We start from the raw sequence: 14,231 nt of genomic DNA, 5'->3' as shown, positions 1-14,231 counted from the left end.
GTTCTCCGTACCACGTCAATTCCATTATCATAAACAGTACAAACACGGCCGTCTAAGTCCGCATCTTGGAGCTTTAGACCAATAGTCCACACCTAGAGGAAACCTACTAACCCTATCCAGATACATGACAGACTCAGTATGCAAACATTTTCCTTTCCTCTCCGCTCTCCTCCTTGGTGTCCTTCCATGTCATCGATGCGCTTTCACATTTAGAGCCCTCCACTCTTAGCCTCTCCTTCGCAAGCTCCTTCTCTGCCGGTGAGAGCCAAGAGGCTGGTTTCTGGGTAGTCAGGAAGGAAGAAGTACACCAAAATCGCAGATGCGCATGAAGGGATGCCTTCGAGGATGAAGAGCCATCGCCAGCCGGATAAGCCCCGAGTTCCATTCATATGTCCAACAGCGAAGGCGATGGCACTACCAAAAGCACCCACAAGGGTAGCAAAAGCTAGAATCATAGCAACTCGCATCGACCGTTCGGAAGTTCTATACCAGAAAGTGAGATAAAACACAAGCTTGGGAACAGGCCGGCTTCAAAGATGCCTAGAAGCAGACGCAGCACTGTGACAGTGGCGTAGTTATTAAAGTAATCCATCTCTACGCAGCCGAAACGTGGTCTTTAAGTTAGTGGAAAACTGGACGAGAGGGATGGGGAAGTGGTTGTCGCCTCACACTAGGTTTAACGTCTTGAAAAAATAGTTCGATGGTACTTCGAAGAGGGCATATGCATGAGGGAAATCATCAGGGCAATCCTATTTTTCCGTAAGGGCAGAATGCTCAAGGTATATAGAGGAATGCACCAATTTGTGGTCCTCATGTGTATTCATAATTCGACATATTGGTTTCAGTCAGGAGGTCGTTCCCTGTTGACGAACACTTTTGCATTTCCTAGTGGGAGTGTTAATCTCAACATATTTTTCATATAGTTATTCCAATTGTCCGAGGGCAGGGATTCACCTATATTCGTATTCGAACTATCCAAGTAACATAGAAGGTAGATGGCAGCCGAAAGCGGCACAATTCTCAGGTCCTGCTTCCAGACAAGCGTTCTGTCACTGATGCTGCCTTCCTCCAAATACGTATCCACGGCATGCTGATTTGATACTTTCTCCTATTCCTGCATTAGTTTTGGGGTAATTCAGAATGTTGGAGGAGACAAAACCTGGCATACAGGAACTGCCTATTTGACGTCTTCAATTGACTTTTCGATCATCTCAACAGGGTCTCTTGGCAGAAAAGCCTCTCCCACCGTAGGTCATGTTTGTCGGAAGCTCGTTCGTATGCGCGTCCCTAACGGTTGAGTTTGAATGGAAAGCGATTGTCGCGTTTTGCTGAGAGGGTGAAAGGGATTTTGGATGCGATCCAGGATCACAGGTTGCGAAGATCTCCCGGGGAGCGTGGAGATTTCAGCTGACGGCAGAAATCCCGAATTTCAGCCGCCGTCGCACTTTTGTTGACGACCTCGAAAGATGTGGGGAAAAAATGAGGATGTCGTAGCCGCTGTTGCGATAGTGCCATGTTCTTCCCCATAAAATGGGGTATATGCGGGTTTGAGGCTCCAATCGAGGCCCCTGATTCTTTCACCACCTGCATCGCAGCTCCGTCCGCGGTGTGGAAAGCGGAGAACTCCTTCGCCGGCATCGCCTCGCCCTAGCCGGCGACATAGCAGAGGATCGAGAGATAAGACCCTCGTACATGGGGTTAAGAAATCAGTATTAAGACCCTGGCCATGTAGGAGCGTTGTTAGCCAACCGCTTCTCCCGATTATTAACAAATATACACGCACTCTGTATTCCTCTTGCTGGAGACGAGCAGCGCCGAGCTTGCCAAACCTGAGTGGAGCCTATTGGGAACAATGGGAAGTCGAAGTCGAAGTGCTCCAGCCCAGTAGCCCAGATGTAGTTCAACACCTCATTCGGCCACTGGGGCAAGAGGAGATGTTGATAGGGTATGTATCTTGTTGTAACTACATGATCTATAGTTAGTAGTTAGTTACTTGGCTTAGTCACCCTTCTTTTGACATCACAGGAACTAGCTGGGCGGAAGTAAATATGGAAACATGTTGAAAACTGGAAAACAGCTTTTTGCTATCTTTCAAAAGTCACTTTGTCTTCAATAAATTCCATGTCGCTAGTCAATGGCCCCGTGAGCCATTTACGTACTTATATCCGTTGCCTACAACCGACTCCCTTCTTCCGCAATCGATCTCTAGGAACCACTCACTCAGGCCCGCGCATCGCATCAGTAACCCACAGCGCTGCCGCAATGTCGGCAACGACAATAATACCAGGGGCAAAAAAGCCGATGCCTTCAGCGCTAACCTTTAATCTCGCAGCGAAATGTTCCGTACGTCTCGTCCCACCCCAGAAGCTCAAAAAAATACAAGCAACTTAACTAACCCCTGCGCTTTCGTCGTTTGTTCAGACCACAAAAGCCCGCGCTAGCACCCTCCACCTCCCCCATGGCCCTGTTCAGCTCCCAATATTCATGCCCGTGGCTACGCAAGCTTCGTTGAAGGGTTTGACACCGGATCAGCTCGCTCAGACCGGATGTAAGCTGTGTCTGAATAATACCTACCATTTGGGTTTGAAGCCTGGACAGACCGTGTTAGATGAAGTCGGGGGAGCGCATGCGTTCCAAGGGTGGAATGGGAATATTTTAACAGATAGTGGCGGGTGAGTTTTGGATATTTTCTTTTCATGCGATTGGTCGAGATGGGTCGCTTTGAAGAGGTTCAAGTGCTTCGTGTGGGGGAAAGCTAAGCGTGAAGAAACTGAGAAGTAAATGGGGGCGAAGGAGAGGAGGGCAGGATGGAAGATTAGGAGAGAAGGGGATCATAAGATGCTGGATATTGTGGCTAACATTATGTGTTCATTCGTGAGTGATAGGTTTCAGATGGTTTCGCTGCTGAAGCTGGCGCAGGTTACAGAGGACGGAGTACGGTTTTTGAGTCCGCACGATGGTACCCCTATGTAAGTCACCATCCACATGAAACTTTTTTCTCCTTTATTTGGCGTTATAATCATTTATTATTAAACTTAATGCGGCAACCAATGAACTAATGCATGTCCTGTAGGCTTCTTACTCCAGAACACTCGATTTCGTTGCAAAATTCTATCGGTTCAGACATAATTATGCAGCTCGATGATGTGATAGCCACCACATCCCCCGATCACGCGAGAATAAAGGAGGCAATGGAGCGGTCCGTGCGCTGGCTCGATCGATGTATTCATGCACATAAATATCCTGAGAGACAAAATCTATTCTGCATTATCCAGGGCGGACTGGATCTGGAGCTGCGAAAAGAATGTTGCAAGCAAATGGTTGAGAGAGATACCCCAGGGATTGCTATTGGCGGGCTTTCTGGTGGCGAGGCGAAGGATGAATTTTGCAAAGTGTGAGTCCTGCGCCTAGGGAGGCTATCTATCTGGGATATTGGGAATGGCTGCTAATCTTTATAATTTGCTAGAGTAAATACTTGTACTGGCCTACTACCCGAGAAAAAGCCACGATATGTCATGGGTGTAGTATGTCACTTTCGGTCTCATGAATGAGTGAATGAAAAACTGACAGTTTTGCAGGGATATCCAGAAGATCTCGTTGTTGCCGTTGCCCTCGGAGCGGATATGTTTGACTGCGTGTGGCCGACGAGAACAGCTGTTAGTTTCTACCCAACCTCACCAGAACGACTCTCTGGCCAAAAGAAAGAAAAAAAATACTGACCCGCGAAACAGCGTTTCGGAAATGCAGTTACTTCGTTTGGCACCTTGAACCTCCGAAATGCGTCATATGCAAACGACTTCCGGCCGATTGAAGAGGGCTGTCAATGCGCGTGTTGTCGATCCAAGGCAGACGGGGGGCTTGAGATTACGAGAGCCTACATCCATCATCTCGCCGCCAAAGAAACGGTTGGGGCGCATTTGTAAGTGCTCCATAACAAATGGCATTTCTGCTAGCAAGAACGCTATTGGGGTCAAGCGAACTAACCTATATCCTGCAGACTTACAATGCACAATGTTCACTACATGCTTGCAATGATGGGTTCCCTTAGAGAGTCGATTATTCAAGATAGATTCCCCGACTTCCTTCGCGAATTTTTCAAAAATATGTACGGCGACCACTCGAAGATACCCCAATGGGCGATTACAGCTCTACAAGGAGTTGGCGTAGATTTGCTGGTTGATTAGAATTGGTTCATTTGGATTCAGAGTTAATAGCACTATCATGATGGGTGGGTGCATTGGGACGGCGTTTTAGAAGACTCCCTTACTAGTACTGTACATAGCTCCGCGATTTGATCTAATACTACCTAACTAGCAATTATCTGTATAATTTTAACCGCATTGAATGCGGTGCGTGAATGGAAACAATTCAGAAAGAAAAGACATCACGTGGTTTTCGCGACGCGTCCACTGATCCAAGCCCCAAAACCCTTTGCACGCGACGGGATTGAGATTCATTCAACCAAACGGCTGTAATGTTATATCAAAAGGATTGACATACCACAGCCGGTATATACCTCGATGCCAGATAAAGGGCAACTGTAGCCACAACATAGTTAATCATGGCTCGGTCTGACACGCAAACAGTTCCCATCACCCCCTCAGAAACACCAAAACCTAACGACACATTAAACCCGCCAACACCAGCAGAGCCAACATCGTCACCCGTCCCCTCACCCCTCCACAATCCCTCCCACGAGGAACATCAGTACCTCAACCTAATCCGCTCAATCCTCGAAGCAGGCGAATACCGCCCTGACCGCACCGGTACGGGTACCCGCTCCCTCTTCGCGCCCCCGCAACTCCGCTTCTCCCTTTCAAAACCCAACACCTCCAACTCGGCCTCCACCTCTTCCCGCACCCCCATCCTCCCTCTCCTAACCACCAAGCGCGTCTTCCTCCGTGCCGTCCTCGCCGAACTCCTCTGGTTTATATCAGGATGCACGTCCTCCCTCCCTCTTAGCGAAGCTGGCATAAAGATTTGGGATGGTAACGGGAGCCGTGAATATCTCGACTCAGTTGGTCTATCCCATCGTCCTGTTGGCGACCTAGGCCCCGTGTACGGGTTTCAATGGCGGCATTTTGGCGCGGAATACATCGATGCCCAGACTGACTACGCAGGGCAAGGCGTGGATCAGATTGCAGAGGTGGTGCGGAAGCTAAAGGACAACCCGTACGATAGACGGATTATCCTGAGCGCATGGAACCCGGCGGATTTGAAGAAGATGGCGCTGCCACCTTGTCACATGTTTGCGCAGTTTTATGTCTCGTTCCCTCCTGGGGATCATGGTCATGATGGGAGGGGGGAGAAGAGGAAAGGAACGTTATCCTGTCAGCTCTACCAGCGTTCATGCGACATGGGACTTGGGGTGCCGTTTAATATCGCCTCGTACGCATTACTGACGCATATGCTGGCGCATGCGGCGGATTTACATCCCGGCACGCTAATACATACCATGGGCGATGCGCATGTGTATTTGGATCATATCGAGGCGTTACAGGAGCAGTTGACGCGGGAGCCGGTGGAATTTCCTGAACTGATAATTAAACGCGATGACCGAGGCTCGGGGGTTATGGATGGTTGGAAGGAAGAGGAGTTTGAGGTTGTGGGATATAAGCCGCACAAGGGGATTAAGATGAAAATGAGCGTGTAGCGGGTTTGTTTTGGGATGCTATGAAACTGCTTCTGGGCTATGAGAACATGGCGAAATTTTTAATGAACTCCGGTATTCTGCGAGTTTAATAGACAGCTGGTATCTGGTTATCATTTTGGCAGTAAATGGATCGATGCACTGCTAAGAAGCGGCAGAGAACCGCTGCTTGGAGTTCAGGTTAACGGGTATATGAATATTCATATATTCTGAGTGCTCTTGAGATTAGAAGACAACAAGTATGTTAAGAATATGCTCTCTTTCCAATGACAATGACAAGCCTGTAATATATGCAAAATGAACGCCTTCTGCTATCGCAACATGGGGTAATCGTAATAATCAAACCGGGACACACAATGCACCCCGGAAACTAGGATAAAAGCAAAAATAGCACCATATCCACGGTCTAAGGTGAGAGAAAGAAAAACAATAAAGCCACCACGATCTGTCTACCATCACCGTTCTACAGTAAGCTCAGGTGGAGGGCCAACGCCCCGGAGTAGCACAATGGTATCCCCTTGCGCAACACCAGCAGAGGCACCAAGTTTCTCCGAGAACTCTAACAACTTCCCCCCTTCGACATGGAAGACGCGCAGCCTCTCTGCCTCGTCAGCAACTCTATTATTGATGTTCTGCACCTGTAACCTGCGCGCCGCATCGTCCAAAACCTTGCCCACACTCCAAGAGGAATCAAAGTAAAAATCACCTGTAGGATACTTTGCCGTTGTGGTATCCGCGGACGCTTCAACATGCAAGTAAAACCGCTTCTGTAGCGCAAGGTTGGGTTCTCCCTTTGCCTTCTTTTTCAACTCTGTAAGCCTTGCCATGCGCGCCGCAGCGCTGTTGGGTTTCGGCTTGGGAGCCAGATTCGCGGCGACGTTGGAGGATTTATCTTTCCCCCACGTCCGTAGGCGGGAGAATGCCAGCCGCGCCTTTTCAGCCGGTGACGGATCTTGCCTGGCAGGCCGCGCGCCGATCGGAATGAGCTTGGCACAGTCATGGTCTTCGCGCAGGCGATGTTTGAGACAGTACTGGCGGTTACATTCGTTGCAGTGGACGCCGGTATTTTGCAAAGTATGGATTAGAGTTTTGCAGGATGAGTGTGAGCACTGCGTGGAGTTGTAAACGGTAGGTTTAACCGGCGGAAGAGAGGACATCATGCTGCCGTTTCCAGTGCCTATAGCACCGACGGAGTTTTTCCGCCGGGCAGCTGCCCATTCGCCTGCATGTGTGCATTTGTGTGTCGTTTCCGTCCGGTGGTCGAGGCAGAATGTGCCCTTGCAGGACTCGCAGCGGAAGGGGAGGAAATCGAGCTGGTTGCAGAATTCGAACTGGCAGTGTCTGCCTATGGATTCAAGATCGTGATCGGGGTCCATTTGCGTGAACGAAGAATCCTCTTGTTGCTGGGCCCGGGTGCCTGTAGAGAATGATATGGGAGCCATAATGAGTGTTGAGGGAAAACAAGGTTGGTGTTCTCTCTTATAAGCAGTATGTCGTCCTTGGAAACGGATAGTTAAGCTTGGAGGTATGAGTAAAAAGATGGTCAGCTGGAAGGCTCTATTACTAACCAGATATGCTCCGACCCTTATTAGGTTAAAGTGGCTGCATACAACAGGCGGCAGAGCAGTGCGTCATCAAAATGTGCGTTGAATGATAGGAGCCGGAGAACAGAAAGGCATCTGCATCTACCAAAGCGGAGGAGCAAGCGGAGAAAGCACCGGAATGTTCTAGCCAAGGGCGGGGGTCTTGGCGATGATTATATAACATGACGTGATTTAGCTTTGTGACTCGGCGGCAGGGGGGAAGTTTATTTCAAAGAGGAAGTAGCTTAATTCAACCTAGAACCAGATTACGCAGTAGATTGCTAGCTGTATATCTAGAGGCTATACAGAGAGGGTTCTGAGTGACATTTAAAACTCATGTTACTATAAATATTAATCAAGTTCTCTGAGATGTGTGTCTGAATATCTGTAGTGAAGAGAATATAATCATGTCTAATTTCTCTAAAATGGAGAGTGTACACTCTCTTATATATAAATAATATAAGCTTATTATAATTATAGAACGGGCAATTGCAAGCTGCAATAAAGAAGTAGCAATCACAGAGCTATCATAAAAAAAATAGTAAAGTTCTAAATATAAGTAGAAAATGAAAGAAATGAAACAGAAAATGAAGTGAAAAATTAAGAGATAATAATAAGAGAAAGCTTTTCTAATTAATTATTTTCACCCAGGTTTCTTTTCTTTATTGCAACAAAGAAGAACAAATAAACTTAAAGCGTATGAAATTGCATTCACACGCTTCGTATTCATCAGGAATTTTACTGAAGACGGCTCTTTACATTTATCTATTACTTTGTAATATTTAGTTATCAGATGTTACTCGAAAAGTTTCGGGACCGAATTTGTCCACTCCTAGCAGCGTTCCCGCGATGAAACTATCCCACTGGGTTCTACTCGTTTCGTTATTCCTACGCGTAAATTAGTGGCGACTTAATAAAGAACTTGTGATCCAATCTCAAAACGGATGCCTAGAAGGCGTACCTAGGTACTTCTAACTAACCTTATATATAATATCTATGACTCTTCAGTTGGCACCGGAGCCAGCCCTGGTGCTTCGCGGTTGATGCGAAGATGTCAAACTTTGTGTGATTGAGTTCCGTGATCGGCTCGACAATTGTTGATCGGCCCCTGCGCTGAGATCATGCCTGGATTCCCTTTGTTTTCCCAATTTGCTGGTCGCGCTGCGGGTTCCACTGGGTCCTCTCCCATCGTCCTCTCCCATCGCCTGCGATCAAAGCCTCCACCGTCACCGTCATCAGGAGCATCAGCATATTGGTAGCTATATTCGAGATGCCTACGGTTTCCGACGTCAAATGGGGCTGCTGCACCGATTGCAGTGTTTGTTACCGTTCTATCGCTTCGAGTCTGAAACAGTGAGGCATTGTCGATTGAGTCTCGTTGGCGTTTGGTGCGGTGGCCACGCGAGCTGGTAGATGATAGATGCCGCTTTGGCATCGGTGTTTGCATGCTGCCAGCTGGTATTTGCCTTAGGCTGTCCGCGGATGCTGAGACCCTGCTTGTCTGCGCAGAAAGACTGCGATTATTTGTTGGAGTGATCAAGCCGGAGGTCCCTCCACTATGTTTTATGCTAAAATCGATTGTCGGCTCTCCCTCAAAGCAGTCCTCCGCAGTAGGCCGGTTGTTTGGGTCAATCTCCAACATTCTGGACAACATAAAATAGAATGGGCTGTCCGAATGGGAACGCAGTGCGCTTTTGGCTGCGTCAGCGACACGCTAAGTGTCATAGCCAGAGTTAACTTCGGTGGCACCATAGGTGAACTCAAGGGCGACGACCCCAAGAGCCCATATATCAACTCTGCTGTCATAGTTTATGGGCTGGGAATGAAAGAATTCAGGTGCCCTATAATCTAGCGTCCCGACATTCGTTCTAAGACTACCAAATTTCGAAAGCCCAAAGTCAGCTAATTTAATAATGAAGGGGCCGTTTCTGCTATAGACGAGGATATTTTCCGGCTTGATATCCCGATGCGTGATGTCTCTGGAATGCATGAAACGAAGAGCGTCGAGCCCTTGGGCAAGAACGAGTTGGATTTCTGTTGTACTAATCGGGATAACACTGTGTTGAAAGCGAAGGCTTCCCAGGGGCATATATTCCATAACAATCTGCAACGGATCAGCGGGATAGCACACAAACTCAACGACATGCTTCTATACGACAGTTAACCTTGAAGCCAGTAGCATGGAACAGGATGACATACATGCATAAGATATTTCATGATTTTCATTTCGTTTAAGAACTCTACCAGTTCGGTCTGGTGCTGTTTGAACGCAGGCGATTCTGTCGGCTTTTTCTTCATTTGTTCTATATCCGCAGAATGCAAAAGAAATCTCTTGGAAGCATAATCCCGGCCTGTGCTCACATCTAGAACCTTGTAAACCTTTCCGAATGACCCGTGTCCAATTGTTTCGGCGGGAAAGTAGATCGGATCATTAATTGGGCTACGTGGACGAGTTGGATCTTGGCTAGGCATATTCAGTCCACCGAGGCTGAGAACAGAGTCTTGACTCGCTTTCACGTAGGCATCAACGTTCGCTTTGTACTGGCTTTGACAGGAAGCATGACTGGGTAGGGTGATGTCCAACCGGAAACCACGGAGATGGACACTAATGCTCATTCTCTTGTCGTTGAGATCTAGAATCCATGTGAAATGCCTCCGTGGGTACTGCTCTCCCCAGCCGTCATAGCTGACGGCAGTTTCCCTCGACGATACGTCCCTCAGCACGAGATGGCCGGTATTCTCCAATGTAATAACGAAATGTACCCCGCTTATATTGGGGACGCTTGTTTTTGCAAGCAAAACATCACAGCGTCTCTTGCTGGTCCCGAAGGTGAATCCGCGGGTGACATTTGCAGGCGGCTTGTCGAAGGTTAATAGAAGGCTTCCCTCACGCGGAGGCTTGTTATTATTGTTCCCTTGGTCGCCTTCATCAGAGTTTGAGTTGGGGCTAGAGCTCCTGCTTCGCGGATCTGGTGGAGGCTTGTGGAAGCCATCTGGTAGATCACTATAGCGGGTACGATTGTGGGGTAGTTTGAGACCTTTAGCTGCATCACCCAGCACCCCTCTGATGACCAAGATGAGGTTCGGATCATCGTCCATTTTTTAGTGGCAGGGATCTTACTAATAACAACTATGATGTTATGGTCAATGCGGGTAAGACTCTCCATATGACGAGAATTTTTGAAATCAGGCGAACACTATAGAAGAGAGGAAAAAAAAAAAAAAAGGAACCGCCGCTTATATATATTGCAGAATGAATGCTGGACAGCAAACACAGTGCAACGGCTGGGGAAAACGGGGGAGGGGGGTTTTGGGCTGCGACAACCACAAGCAACACTGCGTGACGCATCGTGTTGGGCAAACAGAGGAACACGCAGCAGGTGGTTATCGTCCCCCTCATACTGCAATGTGGTTCCTCCGGTTCCAAGTGGTCGATGTGTTCTCCGGAGGCCTATTTTATTGGATTACCGTCCTAGCGCTCGATCACGAGTGCGCCGCAAACCCTTGATCCCTTTCTCCCGGGCTGGCGTGGTAGCTCATAATTCGCAGAAGCCTGGCGTCTAATGCCTGGATCAAAGGCATAGTAACCCTTGTCTGCTCAATCCTGTGTGTTCTGATCCAAGGGCTCAAAGGCAAGGAGTAAATAAATGCGCGATTGTTCGTGGAGGCCAAAATGGCTTATTAACTATTTTGAAAAGCGGGATTATTAAGGTTTTAAGCTTGGTTCTTAAAATAGACTTCGGTGTATTTGTTTATTCTCTACGGAGTACAATACAATACTATAACCGTGCCATGCTTACTCACTCTCTGTAGTGAGTGCGCCACAGTGTACAGAAAACCACACTGTAAAGAAAATATTTTGAATATAGTAATCTTCAAAAATTAATTAATAATCATCACTACATCTATCTATAACATAAAGATTATCTATATACTCATTAGAAGGTGTAGAATCCACTGTAAGTTGAGATTCTATAGAATTATCTTATTATGATTGAGTGACTGTAGATTTTATAGATTTGATTTCAATTGATTGAAGAGTCTTATTAAATGTCTTTTTCATCTTATCTACTCTACAGATCACAATCTTGCAATTGATATTCTTAATAGTGAGAACTTCATCTACTTGCACCTGTCTGTGAGAGGATTTGACAATCTGATATCTATTTATTTAATAATGATCTGCAAGTTCATTCTCATGATTGTCACACTCCCGGCAGCGCCAAGGCCCCGCTGCGGTTCCACACGGCCCATCGCTTCCATGCGGATGATTTCATCCTGTCTGAACCGGTTTCCAACCACTCTATGACATCATTCGAATATATCATAGGAAGATCCGATTGATGGATAAGAGAACCCCGCTTCTATACAAGGTCAGCAGATTACTCTTTCTTGACAATGAGGCACTGCTGAGGTATCACTCTGACTATTCTCACTTATGAAATAAGAGAAGAGTATCTGCTCATTGTCTATATAGAATAGCTAGATGCTAACTCTCTATTAAAGAAGTCAGTAATTCATTTCATTTCTTTTCTTCTACTGAAATATATACAGAAGTTACTGCATGCCTTATACAATCTTCTTAGTATACTAAGTATCATATCTGTGATATTCTTGTAATAACTCTGTAATCTACAAGCTTACTATTCAAGTAAGATAGTCAAGCTCACTTATACAGCTTCTTAAATAACTATCTCTATATAACACTGCTGACTAATCACTGCTTTGATTCTATTATATTACAATTTGAATCACTTAATCTGATTATATATTTGAATCAGTTAAGCTTTAACAGACTGATATAATCTTATATATCTGTACTGAGACTGATCTGATCTCATTCTCTGAGAAAAACACTACATTATTCTCTAGAGTGTGTACATCTCTACTCTGACAGAAATCTGAGATTTCTGAATCTGCTGTATATTTTGATATAAGCTCTTTAACTGCTCTGTCACTGCTGCAGCCTCTATACACTTATATTTATTATGAAGATAGAGAGATTAAGATTGAAGATTTTTTAAAATATAAGAGAAATATCTTGTCTGAATTTCACAGCTTTATCTGTATTCTTGAACAGAAATTTCATCTTAATCTGAGTCAGTATAATACTTATAAGATATAAGTAATCTATACTATCAATCTTCTTGAAGATATCTCTGCAACTACTTGAGTCATTAAGAAGAGAGAGCTTGAGTATATTAATACTATTATAACTTAAGAAGAATTCAAGAACTTTCTACTGAATTAAATCAAAGATTACTGTAACTGCAGCTTCACAGCAGTACAGCAGTTTAATATATTATATTAATAAGATAATGAGAATTCTTTTAATTTCAATATAAGATTTAAAGAATATTGAGAGAAATTAACTGATGATTTAAATTAATTAAAAACACAGCTTTATCTTACAAAGCTGACTTATAAAATATAAATAATAATATCACAGTATCAGAGTTTATTAATTAATTATACTGAGCTTATTAATCTGACTTTCTGAATCTATTTAAATAATCAATTCTTTAAGAAAAAGATTAATAAGATCTCTTCTAAGTAACTTATAATAAGATCTAAATAATACTGTGATAGTTTCAGTGTAAAGAAAGTAAAGAAGAATTTCAAGTATTCTGATTCTTCACTCACTATAAAGAAATATTAAAAAAGATTTAATAAAGATCTCTATTTTAACTGCAGAGCTGATAATCACTATATCAGTAATTATAAGAAGCTGAAAAAGAGAAGAAATTAAGAAGATATTTTCTCAAAGTTCACTTCTCTTCTGATAAATATATTTATAGAAGATAAAGAAGAGAAAGAAATGAAGAATTAATAATTCTTATATCTCTGAGTTCATATTATAATTATAATACATACTCTGAATGAGAAGATATCAGTGAGATATCTACTTAACTTCAGAGTGAATATTAACTTCATATTCTATTTCTTTTCTTTGATAAAGAGTTGAAAGAAGATAGACTTATTAGATTATATGAAATTTACTGATAAAATAAAATATCATTATTTTAGCATAATTTAAGCACAGTGTGTGATCACAGACTCAGAAGAAACTTTTAAGAAGAGTAATCTGCTTCTTCATACAGTTAATATTATAGATAAGAATGTTATTTTAAATCTTCTATAATTAAGAGAAAATAATTCTCTTATTAACTGAGTCACTCAGATGTGATAATATTATCTTACTAATAAAGAGATAGTGATAGAGAAATCTGAAGAGTTTTATCAGAAGAATCTTGAGAAAAAGATTGAGTCAATATACTGTGTAACAGATGACTAAGACTTGAAAATAAATGAAGAAGTTATCACTCTTGCTGTAAGATTAGCAGTAGTATTTATTATTAAAGACAGATATATACAATGTTTCTTTACAGATTTTAAGAATATCTTTTTGAAAAGAGAAGCAGTGAAGTTTTCTGATATCAAGATATAATATAAGATTTATCTTGAAGATAGTGCAATGATACTGTACAGATCTCTTTATAACTTATTTATAAAGAAATTGAATATTCTGTACAAATATCTTGAAGAAGTACAATCAAAGAACTGAATATATTTATCAAAGAGTTCAGCAGAGATGTCTATACTCTTTATACTTAAGAAGAATAATAGACTATGTCTATGCATAGACTACAGAGATCTCAATAAGATAACAGTTAAGAATTACTATTTATTACTATTAATTGATGAGATGATTAATCAATTATCTGAAGTAAAGATATTCTCAAAGATTAATATACAGAATGTCTATTATAGAATCAGAGTTAATAAAGATAATATTTAAAAAATAGCTTTTTATACTAAGTATAGTAATTTTAAATATCTTGTTTTATCTTTTAATCTTTATAATGCTTCAGCCATCATTCAGACCTATATAAATGAGATACTGTGAGGCCTTGTTAATATCTTCTATATAGTATACTTAAATGACATTCTAATCTTCTTAAAAACAGAGAAAGAATATGATATTCATATTTAAGAAG

General features: G+C 43.4%; 6 protein-coding genes across 7 annotated transcripts; 2 read left to right on the top strand and 4 right to left on the bottom strand.

Annotated features, from left to right (window-relative positions):
* Nucleotides 1-209: 209 nt before the first annotated feature.
* Nucleotides 210-1,638, bottom strand: BDBG_07186 (MFS transporter; the record flags this gene model as incomplete). The annotated part of the gene is made up of 6 exons (XM_031722974.1): nucleotides 210-445; nucleotides 490-614; nucleotides 670-749; nucleotides 875-1,101; nucleotides 1,247-1,287; nucleotides 1,370-1,638. 6 exons carry the CDS (start codon nucleotides 1,636-1,638, stop codon nucleotides 210-212), a joined length of 978 nt encoding a protein of 325 aa, XP_031580030.1.
* A 398-nt stretch (nucleotides 1,639-2,036) lies between these two features.
* On the top strand, nucleotides 2,037-4,404 carry BDBG_07185 (queuine tRNA-ribosyltransferase). Its single transcript, XM_002622628.2, has 8 exons — nucleotides 2,037-2,343; nucleotides 2,422-2,672; nucleotides 2,886-2,969; nucleotides 3,074-3,394; nucleotides 3,467-3,524; nucleotides 3,579-3,656; nucleotides 3,732-3,919; nucleotides 3,998-4,404. The coding sequence occupies exons 1-8, from the start codon at nucleotides 2,122-2,124 to the stop codon at nucleotides 4,182-4,184; spliced, it is 1,389 nt and encodes a 462-aa protein (XP_002622674.1). The 5' UTR covers nucleotides 2,037-2,121; the 3' UTR covers nucleotides 4,185-4,404.
* On the bottom strand, nucleotides 3,352-7,634 carry BDBG_07183. 2 transcript variants are annotated; one of them, XM_031722972.1, is made up of 4 exons: nucleotides 7,219-7,634; nucleotides 3,985-7,148; nucleotides 3,721-3,874; nucleotides 3,352-3,631 (listed from the first exon to the last, which is right to left on the bottom strand). In XM_031722972.1, the coding sequence occupies exon 2, from the start codon at nucleotides 7,090-7,092 to the stop codon at nucleotides 6,106-6,108; it is 987 nt and encodes a 328-aa protein (XP_031580028.1). In that variant the 5' UTR covers nucleotides 7,093-7,148; nucleotides 7,219-7,634; the 3' UTR covers nucleotides 3,352-3,631; nucleotides 3,721-3,874; nucleotides 3,985-6,105. The 2 variants fall into 2 exon arrangements, with proteins under 2 accessions (XP_031580028.1, XP_031580029.1); XM_031722973.1 differs by having other exon boundaries at nucleotides 3,412-3,631; nucleotides 3,985-4,148; nucleotides 4,268-7,391.
* On the top strand, nucleotides 4,455-6,049 carry BDBG_07184 (thymidylate synthase). The gene has a single exon (XM_002622627.2). The coding sequence runs from the start codon at nucleotides 4,562-4,564 to the stop codon at nucleotides 5,651-5,653; it is 1,092 nt and encodes a 363-aa protein (XP_002622673.1). The 5' UTR covers nucleotides 4,455-4,561; the 3' UTR covers nucleotides 5,654-6,049.
* Nucleotides 7,635-8,287: 653 nt separating the features above from the next.
* BDBG_17575 (uncharacterized protein) lies at nucleotides 8,288-8,875 on the bottom strand (the record flags this gene model as incomplete). Its single annotated transcript, XM_031725264.1, has 1 exon — nucleotides 8,288-8,875. The coding sequence occupies one exon, from the start codon at nucleotides 8,873-8,875 to the stop codon at nucleotides 8,288-8,290; it is 588 nt and encodes a 195-aa protein (XP_031580027.1).
* A 72-nt stretch (nucleotides 8,876-8,947) lies between these two features.
* Nucleotides 8,948-10,332, bottom strand: BDBG_17574 (serine/threonine protein kinase; the record flags this gene model as incomplete). The annotated part of the gene is made up of 2 exons (XM_031725263.1): nucleotides 8,948-9,382; nucleotides 9,433-10,332. The coding sequence occupies 2 exons, from the start codon at nucleotides 10,330-10,332 to the stop codon at nucleotides 8,948-8,950; spliced, it is 1,335 nt and encodes a 444-aa protein (XP_031580026.1).
* Between the last annotated feature and the right edge of the window lie 3,899 nt (nucleotides 10,333-14,231).

This window comes from Blastomyces gilchristii (assembly GCF_000003855.2).
Source record: "Blastomyces gilchristii SLH14081 genomic scaffold supercont1.17, whole genome shotgun sequence".
Lineage (NCBI taxonomy): Eukaryota > Fungi > Ascomycota > Eurotiomycetes > Onygenales > Ajellomycetaceae > Blastomyces > Blastomyces gilchristii.
Note: the sequence above shows the minus strand (reverse complement) of the source record. Positions and strands in the feature narration are given on the sequence as shown.

Bases quoted from the DNA above. Each gene is read 5' to 3' on its own strand.
- BDBG_07184 (XM_002622627.2), top strand. From the start codon at position 4,562: ATGGCTCGGTCTGACACGCAAACAGTTCCCATCACCCCCTCAGAAACA.
- BDBG_07183 (XM_031722972.1), bottom strand. From the start codon at position 7,092: ATGGCTCCCATATCATTCTCTACAGGCACCCGGGCCCAGCAACAAGAG.
- BDBG_07185 (XM_002622628.2), top strand. From the start codon at position 2,122: ATGTCGCTAGTCAATGGCCCCGTGAGCCATTTACGTACTTATATCCGT. The intron at 2,344-2,421 runs GTACGTCTCGTC...TCGTTTGTTCAG, and splicing joins ATCTCGCAGCGAAATGTTCC to ACCACAAAAGCCCGCGCTAG. The intron at 2,673-2,885 runs GTGAGTTTTGGA...CGTGAGTGATAG, and splicing joins ATTTTAACAGATAGTGGCGG to GTTTCAGATGGTTTCGCTGC.